General features: G+C 42.5%; 2 protein-coding genes across 3 annotated transcripts; both read left to right on the forward strand.

Annotated features, from left to right (window-relative positions):
- Positions 1–122: 122 nt before the first annotated feature.
- On the forward strand, positions 123–6,348 carry LOC100831593 (queuine tRNA-ribosyltransferase catalytic subunit 1). 2 transcript variants are annotated; one of them, XM_003578219.4, is made up of 16 exons: positions 125–550; positions 648–703; positions 1,590–1,683; positions 2,187–2,365; positions 2,848–2,898; positions 3,354–3,410; positions 3,552–3,672; positions 3,872–3,938; positions 4,025–4,066; positions 4,282–4,387; positions 4,489–4,599; positions 5,126–5,197; positions 5,285–5,386; positions 5,463–5,509; positions 5,592–5,619; positions 5,794–6,348. In XM_003578219.4, the coding sequence occupies exons 2-16, from the start codon at positions 686–688 to the stop codon at positions 5,950–5,952; spliced, it is 1,254 nt and encodes a 417-aa protein (XP_003578267.1). In that variant the 5' UTR covers positions 125–550; positions 648–685; the 3' UTR covers positions 5,953–6,348. The 2 variants fall into 2 exon arrangements, 1 of the variants encoding a protein (XP_003578267.1); XR_732605.3 differs by lacking the exon at positions 5,463–5,509 and having other exon boundaries at positions 123–550; positions 5,553–5,619; positions 5,794–5,851.
- Positions 6,349–6,989: 641 nt separating this feature from the next.
- Positions 6,990–11,025, forward strand: LOC100831897 (dicarboxylate transporter 2.1, chloroplastic). Its single transcript, XM_003578220.4, has 4 exons — positions 6,990–7,870; positions 8,713–9,026; positions 9,937–10,385; positions 10,656–11,025. The coding sequence occupies exons 1-4, from the start codon at positions 7,097–7,099 to the stop codon at positions 10,769–10,771; spliced, it is 1,653 nt and encodes a 550-aa protein (XP_003578268.1). The 5' UTR covers positions 6,990–7,096; the 3' UTR covers positions 10,772–11,025.
- Positions 11,026–11,273: the final 248 nt, after the last annotated feature.

The raw sequence follows: 11,273 nt of genomic DNA on the forward strand, positions 1-11,273 counted from the left end.
ACAATGCAACCCGGCCGCAGCTCCTCACCTCCTCCATCTTGTCCACTCGTTCGGTCCAGCGCGAGCGCGACATGGTCACAAAGCGACGACCACGGCGAGTCGACGACTACCTCGAGTTCGTTGCCTCCTTCCATCTCCCATCTCCTCCCACTCTACCTCCTCATCTCCTAGTCTCTCGCGACCTGTAATTCGGGATTACCCGAAGCCTGAATCCGAAATGTCGGGCACCCGAATTTTCAGGATTTGGTTTTGCAAGCTAAATTCGGGTATTAATTTTGGAAACCCGAAATTTAAAAAGCCCGAAATACCCGACCCGAATTATCGGGTAAACCCGAACGCCCAGCCTTTCAACGCCAATTGTCCAGCCGAGCCTCCAGCGAAACCCTCCTTCCTCTTTCCTTTTTTAAACTCGTTCTAGACTTCGGCCGGCCGCCGCCACGGTCCACGGAGTCGTTCCATTCGGGAGAGGCGAAGCGTTTTTAGGGCTTCTTCCTCCCCCGCCGCCGGCTCCGTGCACGACAAACCCTACCTTCTTGACGTCTCATCCGAGGTTAGTTTCCTTGTCCGCTTCGGTGTTTTATTTCGCGCCAAAATACAAGCACCTATCTTGCTCCTGCCCCGAGCTAATTGAAAATGCGGGAGCGCAGGTTCGGCTCGGTAGTTTGAGTCCCCCGGCTCCCTCTCCATGGCGCTCCGGTTCGAGGTTGGTCGAAGTTTTTTAGTTGATTACATCCCTTTCCTTTTCTCTTGGAAATTACATTTTTATAGTACAATTTGTGCCTTCTGATTCCGAGACGAGAATTAACGCTGGCCGGTTCTTTGTTTGGACAGCAAAATGCGAAGTTTAGCTGAAGTTAGTGGTGACGAAGTAGATAAGATTGTACTGCTTCTGTGGTCCTTGCTGATAACCTGATATGACGTTGGATGTGATGCAATGTGGGGTTATGAAAAATATTGTTTCAGACGAGTTTATTCAGCCATAGATTCCCAGTTAGGCTCATAACGTTTTATTTCAAGATTGCAATCGGTATTGACTAATCCCGAAAAGAGCAGTTGACCATAGTTAGTGCACGTGCTGTCCCAGGCCCGTGTTATCCAGAGTTGCGTATTGTATTTACCTGGCACTGTTGTAGTGTTGTTGGCTCAAGTGTTATAGCCAGATACCTTAAAAAACCATCTGTCTTAAGAAAAAGAATAAACAAAAATGCTTAAGAAGTGGGCGAGATGTAATAGCACGTGGCACAAGCTGTCAAAATGATACAGAGGCTGGTAGTCTGGTCTGGTGGTACCTGAGTTAGTACCTGACAGCTCAATGCTGCTTCTGTCAATCGTCATCACCTCTGTTGGATAAAATGATGGAAACGTTCTTATAATTGGGGATATAAATATCAAAATTTGAAATACTCCCTCCAATCCATATTAATTGTCTCAAATTTGTCCAAATATGGATGTATCTATGCCTGAAAAACATCTAGATACATGTAATATTTCGACAATTAATATGGATCGGAGGGAATAGTAGACCTTAAAGATGAAGCATTGAACATAATGATGAATACGAAGTGAAAATTATTTATTTTTGCTTGCAGGTATTAGGAAGATTTAATCGTGCTCGTGCAGCGCGGTTAACTCTACCACACTTTACTTGTCAAACACCGCTTTTTATGCCTGTTGGAACCCAAGGTATTATATATGTTATCTTAGCTCCATTTCTCTACCATATACTGTTTCAGTCTGAAATGGAAACTTTGTTCTTCTATAAAATATGATTTTCTGTTTTTCTTTTGTATATTGAGTTCATACAAGCAATTGCCTGAGGTAACTTGACTGGATTTATATACATGTAGTGTGCTCATGAATAATGTTTTATTGTCTTATCTGAAAAAATGGAAATTCTTATTTTGTATGCCTCCATTCCCCAGTCTTCACTAATGCAAATAATAGTTTCAACATTTAATTACTATTCTCGGTTAACCAAGGTTTGGCTATACTTGCTTCTTTTCCAAGAGCTGTTGTTTTCATGTTATCTGAGCCACCATAGCTGTGCACCAAAGAATCTTTATTTTCTATTAAAGTATTTCAGTGTGATTAAGAGATTTTGGATGTGATGCAACTTTGTGGAATTATGTGCATGTTTCTTGCATCTCACAATTTTTCTTTGTGGTTTCTCTGTTCTTTTTACCCAGGTACAATAAAAGGCTTGACTACTGACCAGTTAGAGGATATAGGTTGCCAGATTATACTTGGAAATACTTACCACCTTGAACTTCGTCCGGGCTCTCAACTTATTGATGATCTGGGTGGCCTTCACAAGTTTATGAATTGGAAAAGGGCATTGCTGACTGACTCTGGTGGTTTCCAAATGGTTGCTCCAAATCCTTGTTTTCTTTCACATTAAATACCATAGTTGCCCATTTGAACTTGCTGAACTGAGTCAGCTAATTCGTTATTCCTAATGTGTTTTTTTCATAAATGCTCCTGCACTCTGGATGTTACTTAAATTCTAGTGTCAACAATTATTGATTTGTGACAGTTGCCTAGTGATCTGCGATGGATAATAATGTTTGGTATACCAGTAGTCAGTTACTCTACACATGAAGTCTTGATTCCAGTTAATGAAGCAAAATCTGAAATATGTAGTTGTTCGCTAGAAAATTAAATAGCATGCTTTTTTTCATTCGTGTTCTTTACATTAGGACTGGATACGATCGCATATATATTCAAAATATGAAGCTGGTGTCTGTTGGAAGATTACTATTGACACCACCAACACTTGTTTGTCTTCGCAGCCCTTTCAATAGTTTAGGCTTGCTTCTGAAATGTTACTAATTGGTAAACATGGTTTAGGTTTCTTTGCTGCATTTGGCTGACATTACTGAGGAAGGAGTTACATTTCAGGTACTCTTGCAGCTAACTATGCTCTTTTTCTTCACAAAAGTCAACTTAAATTAGTTTTCTTACTTTCGTCACAGGAATATATGTCTTCCAATATAGTACGCAAATATTTTATTTCTGAATTTAGCTGTTTTTTTTTCCTGTGACCTTGTTCTTTTCCATTGTGCAAACTGTAGTTTCCCATATGACAAGGTGAATAGAAATTCATAAGTTGTCCTCTGAGGCTGATGTACAATTAGCTGATAGTATTTTGACAAATATATATTAAATGTTTGGCAGATATTGAATAATTAATATTCAGGTGTCGTGTTGCATGTCATATCATCATGTACAATATCCTTTTTCTAGTCTGTCTTTAGTTTTTCTGTGTCCCTGGATAACAGTTACTGCTGCCGATAACTGCTTCCTGTTTTGTGCCTTTTTTCTAATTTTCTTATTCTTTCACGCCCAATCTACAGTCACCTGTTGATGGGAAACCCATGCTCTTGACACCTGAGGAATCAATCCATATTCAGGTGCGTCCTTTCCTTGATGAGCTTTGTACTCATTGGGCCATTGGGAATTAGATCTGTGTTATCACAAGATCCTGATTTTTTTTACAACTTAACATGTACGTGCCCATCATTATTTTTCATATATATGGAACATGAATGCAGAACAACATTGGAGCTGATATAATCATGGCTCTTGATGATGTTGTGAAGACCACAATTACTGGTCCAAGGATAGAGGAAGCTATGTATCGTACCCTTCGCTGGATCGATAGGTGCATATCTGGTATGTTACTACTTACTAGTCTGTCTGACTGTTGACCAAATTGTATATCTATGTGGCATTTTTAATCAACTATTTCACATCTTCAAGTTAGAGCTTGGCTTCGTTTCACTTACTGCATCCTACTTACACTTGGTGTCAAAAACAATTTGAAACTGTTAAGCACGGCAACTAATGTCTGGTGTTCAATGTTCAAATGTAGCTCATAAGAAACCTGATGTCCAAAACTTATTTGGGATTGTGCAAGGAGGATTAGATCCAGTTCTTAGGTGAGTTTATCTGTCTTCTTGTAGTACATGCATATAAGGTACTTGTTAATGTTTGATAAGTTAATATGCAACTCTTTTAATTCCAGAGATATTTGCGTAAGGGGCTTGGTCGAGCGGAAGCTTCCTGGGTATGCCAGATTTAATATTCATAGGATTACAGTTTTTTGCAAAAAAAAATTCTCTCCTTAAATAACAAATCCATGGACAATTTTCTGACGTGCAGCCAAAACATGTTTTTAGTTTTTCCATACTTGAGAAGATGTTCTTTCTATATGCATGTTTGTTCTGTTCAAGGATTAATTCAACAGTTCATTGGCTGATGTTTTGAAGCTTTTGTTGCTAGATATGCTATCGGAGGTCTTGCAGGTGGTGAAGATAAAGACTCGTTCTGGCGTGTTGTTGCTCAGTGCACTGCTGGATTGCCTGAAGATAAACCACGATATGTGATGGTAAGTTTAAATTTCTCAAAGTGGTCATGTTAAGACGAATCTTTTCAACCACGCAACAGCTGAGCTTATTTGGTTGATGTTGTTGCTATACTGATATGCAGGGTGTTGGTTATCCACTTGATATTGTAGTATGCAGTGCTTTGGGTGCAGATATGTATGACTGTGTTTATCCAACACGCACTGCTCGCTTTGGGACTGCACTTGTGCCTGAGGTAGGAATTTTATCCCATTTGACAGGCCTATGCAATTAAAGCTAGAGAGTGACTGTCTGATACATTTTTTCTGCACCGACAACTAGATTTATGGTCTTCTGCTCGAAAATTTCTATCAACCTTTGGCATTCAAATTAATTACTCTTCCTTTAGCCTGATTTCGGTGTGGGAACATTAACATATGCAACGTCCATCCTGACTTCTGAGATTACTTGGTCTGCGCTGCATCACACTAACAAATTCACATAAATGTCTGGCGTTAGTGGGAGGGGGCATTTTTTTCCTGCAAACCTTATAAACTGGACTTGTTGATAAATCATTTGAGGGTGCACGAAGGGCGCCCCATATAGGGCTGTTGGAGACATCTTATAGATTATCAGAAGCAGACATTTTTTATAGGGGCTTTAGGCTTTAAGCTTATGTTAATGTCGTCTTAATTTCTAAGCTGGCGCTTTTTTACTTTATCTGCCCCCTTTAACCTGGTTACTGTTGATAATTTCTGCAATTTTTTTCTGCATCTCCTTAGGGTGTTCTGAAGTTGAAACAAAACGCAATGGCAACTGATGAACGGCCGATTGATCCTTCCTGTTTATGTATGGTATGGCTTCAGCACCAGTGTGAACAAAGTGGTAAACTTATTGATAACTATCACCTTTGGTATTTTATAACATAGTTATATTACCAGGTCTGCAAAAACTACACGCGTGCTTACTTGCATTGTCTCGTCACCAAAGATCCTATGGGTTCTCAACTGCTATCATATCACAACTTATATTTTATGATGCGGGTATGGTAAACATGTCTTGTTGAGTTCTTTGTTTTGAGCACTGTCGGCTATTGTTTGATCATTCACCCTGTTTCAGTTAAGTAGAGATCTCCACATGTCAATTCTTGAGGGACGGTTTCCAGAGTATGTTCTCTCATATGACCTAAATTTGTCTATATATCAACAGAATCATGGCAAATAATGAAATTCCCATGCCATATTGTAGATTCGTGAGAGGATTCCTGAGGGTACAGGTATGTGCTGTTCTCTGTTTTATCATGTACATAAGTCTCAGAGAAATCTTTTGTGGCTGAATACATAATACTTGAGCTGTTGAGCAGACAAGCTACATAATATAACTAGGAAACCAAAAGTATGCTCTGTTTCATTATTTTGTTTCTTGATATGCTCAAACCATGATGAAACAGTTCCCAAAGGGTGATGTCCCGAAGTGGGTTCTTAATGCGATGGAGGTTGCTGGCATTGACATATCAGAGTGCTGCACTCCCACCAAATGTCAGCATGATGCGATGGGGGCTGCTGGCGTCGACATACCAGAGTTCTGCGTTCCCACCGAATGTCCCTGATGGTACGGATTACACGGTATGAGGGCGGTCACATAGAGGTCAAGGTGACCCCCCATATTTAACATGACAGGTTTTCACAAGATTTTTGTCATAGATGTAGGCCTCATACTGCTTCAGCATAGAATTTTCCAACAGTATGCCGAGACTGGCTGATAGGTTTGATAGTTCCGGTGATGTCGGATTCTCTTTTTAGATTGTAGCTGCCGGCTGGGATATACTCCATATGTTGTGGATGGTTAAATGAACCATCGGTCGTTGTGTCGTTTGCAAAAGATTTTTTTATTGGTAGGAACAGACTACATGAAGTTGTAAAAGCAGTATTCTAGTCGTGTAAATTGTTGTTGCAACGGGGTCATTTAGTTTCATCCAAGATTGCAGTTTTCCGCAGTCTGTGAATATGGCGTCTACAGTCTTCACAATCTTTTTTCTTCTTCGAGACTGTCTTCACACTCTTTGTAAGCCTGCAGCCCAGGACGGTTAGTCGTTTACTCTATTGAATGCTTTTCTTGAGCTGTACTCTGTTGAATGCTTGCTATGCTGTTGGTTTCTTCGGAACAAGACAGGCATGGGAATCGTCGCGTGGCCGCGTGGGAAATGTGGCGATCTTACTGGAAAGGACTTGTGTCGGTATCTGGGGCGTTCAATTTCCATCGGACGACTCAAGAATTGCAAGGGAGTATCTACTGGTACACATGTTATCCTTCCATTGGCTGGGCTTCCCATCAGGACTCGATGCCTCGTGGGATTCGCCACTGATGACGAAGCTACTCAGCTCAGCCACACCACACAGGTGAGCTCCAACCCAAGATACCTCTGACTGCGATTGGACCCCACGCCGATTCCAGGGATCCCCCGTAAACAAACTTGTGCACTTCATAGCAATCATTCCTGACACACTGCCAGGCCGGTCCACCGAAGCTGCTCTACACATGGCCTCGCATGTCAGTGCGTAAATTTTCCGCCGTCAGTATCCCCCGTTCCGCCGTCAGTATCTAAGCTAAGTTTATTCTCTCTTTTTTTGCGGGAAAAGCTGAAGTAATTTGTTTTCGAAGAAACAGCATTCCAAGTTGATCTCCCGAGTCTAAAACCACTGCCCGCTTCCTGGACCACCACTCCGCCCCCCCTTCGCTCGCCGCCGGTGCCGATGGAGCACCTCCGGATCGCCGTCTCCCACCGCCCGCCTCTGCTCCTCCCCGCCCCGCAAACTCTCCGCCGCCGGCGACTCCACCTCTCGGCTCCCCTTACCCTCCCACCCGCCTCCCGCTCCCTCTCTTCTCGGCATCATCTCTTTCCCGTGCCTCGCCGCCACATCATCCGGCCTCTACTCGCCTCCCAAACACCTATCCCCGACTCAGAGACCGAGTCCGGCGTGCCCCCCGCCGGCGCCAAGCTCGTCCCGCTCCTCGTCTCCCTCGCGCTCGGCCTCGCCGTGCGCTTCCTCGCGCCGCGGCCCCTCGAGGTGAGCCTGCAGGCGTGGCAGCTCCTCTCCATCTTCCTCTCCACCATCGCGGGGCTCGTGCTCGGCCCGCTCCCCGTGGGCGCCTGGGCCTTCCTCGGGCTCACGGTCGCCGTGGCCACGCGAACCCTCCCCTTCGGAGTCGCCTTCTCCGCCTTCACCAACGAGGTCATCTGGCTCATCGTCATCTCATTCTTCTTCGCGCGAGGGTTCGTCAAGACCGGCCTCGGCGACCGCATCGCCACCTACTTCATTAAGTGGCTTGGGGGCAGCACGCTGGGACTGTCCTACGGGCTCACCATTAGCGAGGCGTGCATCGCGCCCGCCATGCCTAGCACCACCGCCAGGGCCGGAGGCGTGTTCCTTCCTATCATCAAGTCGCTCTCGCTCTCAGCAGAGAGCATGCCTAACGATCCATCGTCAAGGAAGCTTGGGTCTTATCTCGTGATGACCCAATTCCAGGCAAGTGCTATATTCATGGGATGACTTGATCCTTGATGTACTTGTTGCGAAACTCGGTCATATTAGATTGATCTTACAGCCCTGATACGTACCATAGGTTTCTAATAAATGATTGTCAGTATGGGTTCGGCACTCCCCCGGCCGACTTATGCTTCAGAAAGGGTTCAGTGCTGTTCGTGTTACCAGCTTGGTCCATACTCCATATAGTACTTTGGCACTTCATAGTGGCATACCTATGTTCAAACACAATCAACTCAAGTAACTGTATGATCCAGTTCAGCAAATTCAGACTAGTGTTTAGTTAGCCTATTTGCACGGCCACTTAAATTTGATGATTTTTTTAGTGATGGCAACATTACGTCCATTTATGATAATAAGTTGATGACCATGATTTGATCATCGATGTAGGAAATACATGGAGATTTTTGGAAGAAATGGTTCATTTCATTCTAAAGTCTAAACCAATGCCAATCCGAAGTCCCCATCTTAATTGGACAGTACTCATCATATCTTAAAACAGTTCTCTGCAAGTTAACTATCCTAGCAGGAAGGCTTTCTTACCTTGCTGGGTTACTTAGCATTCTTCCGTGAGGTTACAACCATATTAGCTAGGCATGTAGGGCTAATTTACTTAAACTGCACTGACGCTCTACAATTTCTATAGTATGTATGGTCTCGGATGATTATTATGCAAGTAATCTTTGTAATGTAAGTGTGTCTGGACTTTAGGTGTGTGGAGGTAGAGGCCTAGATTCTTACTATTCTAATTTACCCACTTATAACCATAAAATTATCGAAGATTTCTTATGCCATAACTATTTTGCTTTATGTTTGCTTGGCAGGCAGGTAGTAACTCGAGTGCTCTCTTCCTGACTGCTGCAGCACAAAATCTGTTGTGCTTGAAGTTAGCAGAGGAGCTTGGTATTATAGTTGCAAATCCATGGGTATCATGGTTTACTGCTGCTAGTTTGCCAGCTATTGTGTCTCTACTTGCAACACCTTACCTGTTATACAAAATCTTCCCCCCTGATATGAAGGACACACCTGATGCTCCGGCATTGGCTGCGGAGAAGCTGAAGTGCATGGGCCCAGTGACTAAGAATGAATGGGTTATGATTGGTACAATGGTTCTTGCAGTCTCATTATGGATATTTGGGTAAGCTCCTACTTTAGTAATAATTACATCCCCGTCTCAAAAAGTAACATAATCATCCCATAACATTGACTTGCAGTATCAATACAATTGCACATCTTGTGATCTCTCTTGCGTTGTAGTGTTTCCTATTGATTAAGATTTTCAATGGGTTACTGCTGCCTCTAAATTGATTACATGATCTACCAAAGCAAAATATTTTCTTAGTTGTTTAATTGCTGAAAATCAGAGGGAAACACCCTTAATTCGGTAAGAAGAATTGTTTAATTGATAAGCACCTAGCTGAAATGATCACATTTGATATCAATATGTGAATTTGGTAGTCCAAAGTTGTTGAAAAGTTTCAATTATATAATATTTATAACCCCAAAGGCCGGAAATTACTTATCAATGTTTAAGAAATTTTCACTTCAATATCATTTGATCTCCAGGATGACTAGAAAGTACTCCCTCCTACCCATAACAAATTTCTCAGGTTTAGTACAACTTTGTACTAAATCTGAGACACTTATTATGGATCGGAGGGAGTAACAACCAATGCATCTGCTTTGGATGATTTCATTTTCATCTAATCGTAATAACTGTCTGTGTACGCCTGGAGTGAAAAACATATCTTAGTCTGAAATCCAACACGGCATATCCCATCTGTACTCCTACTCCTGGTTCTACTTGTTTGTGTACCTCACTAACATGTTCATTACAGTCCTCTTAGTATGTATGCTAAGGGGTAATATAGCCATATAGGGATGGCTGGTGACCACCCGCACTATGAATCAGACGGAGCTTTGGAATACCATGTATAAGCTAGAGATTATGGCTTATGCCCTAAAAGTGCTCTGCAATATTAAATGTCTGTAATGGGACTATTGATCGCGGTCTCACTAATATAATACATTTCGCAATTCTTGTGCAGGGAGGCTATTGGTGTATCTAGTGTTGTTGCTGCAATGCTTGGGCTCTCTATTCTTCTCCTGCTTGGTGTGCTAGACTGGGATGATTGCTTGAGTGAAAAGTCAGCCTGGGATACATTGTCTTGGTTTGCAGTTCTTGTTGCAATGGCAGGACAGCTCACAAACCTTGGAATTGTGTCTTGGATGTCAAATTCGGTTGCTAATATGCTTCAATCTTTCTCATTGAGTTGGCCTGCAGCTTTTGTTGCTCTGGAGTCATCCTACTTCCTCATTCACTATCTGTTTGCAAGCCAAACTGGGCATGTTGGAGCTCTATACTCTGCGTTCCTGGCCATGCATGTAGCGGCTGGTGCTCCTCCTGTGCTGTCTGCACTTGCTTTGGCATTCAACACAAATTTGTTTGGTGCGCTAACTCACTATAGTAGTGGGCAAGCTGCAGTATATTTTGGAGGTGATTTTCTGCATAGATTCATTTAATTTATGAATTTCAAATAAAATTTGCCTGCATTTGTATATGGGTACAGATTGACATATAGATCGGAAAAAAAAAATACAAAACCATCACAGATAACTAGATAAGCATGTAGAATGAGAAAATCTATTACTCCGTATTTTCTTTTGTTCTGTATTTTTTTCTATATTTATGTATCATGTTAAATTGGTAAATCTGCTGATATCGATAAGGTCAGATGCTCATTAACCTGTTGCTTTCCTTACTCAGCGGGGTATCTCGAACTTCCAGACATATTCAAGATGGGTTTTGTAACAGCATTGCTTAATGCTTTGATATGGGGAGTAGTCGGAACCTTGTGGTGGAAATTTCTGGGGCTCTATTGACAGTGCCTGCAGTGTAAGTTGGCGGAACTTTGCTTTGGAGCTCATTGACTTGTCCATGCTCCGGGAGTGAAATTTCTTTGGCGGTCTGTTGATGATAGGGTATCTGTGTCAAGCATTTGCCATTTATTTATGTCTTGTACAGTGCCCAATTTTCTCCCTCGGGAGTGTGGTTAAGGACAGAAAAAAAGTTTGATGCTAAAATTGGTCAATCTTGTTACAGTATTCTTATGCGTGAGTACTAGTCCGTTCATAAATATCTGGCATTCTTGCACCTGCATCTTTTCCTCCCCAAATATTATCGTCTATGCAAAAAAAAACCAATCGAGGCCCACAGTAACTGTTCAAGGCAACATGTATGGAATATAATCTTCTGCAGCTAGCTAGCATTGCTACAAATTGAAAAATCCCAATCGCTAGAAAGTGCAGCCGCACTTTTTGTGTCGAACGAGCGCGCGCTGTGTAAACCATCTGATCCGTGCACCCGAATCGGTCCGACCAGGCG

This window comes from Brachypodium distachyon, chromosome 4 (assembly GCF_000005505.3).
Source record: "Brachypodium distachyon strain Bd21 chromosome 4, Brachypodium_distachyon_v3.0, whole genome shotgun sequence".
Lineage (NCBI taxonomy): Eukaryota > Viridiplantae > Streptophyta > Magnoliopsida > Poales > Poaceae > Brachypodium > Brachypodium distachyon.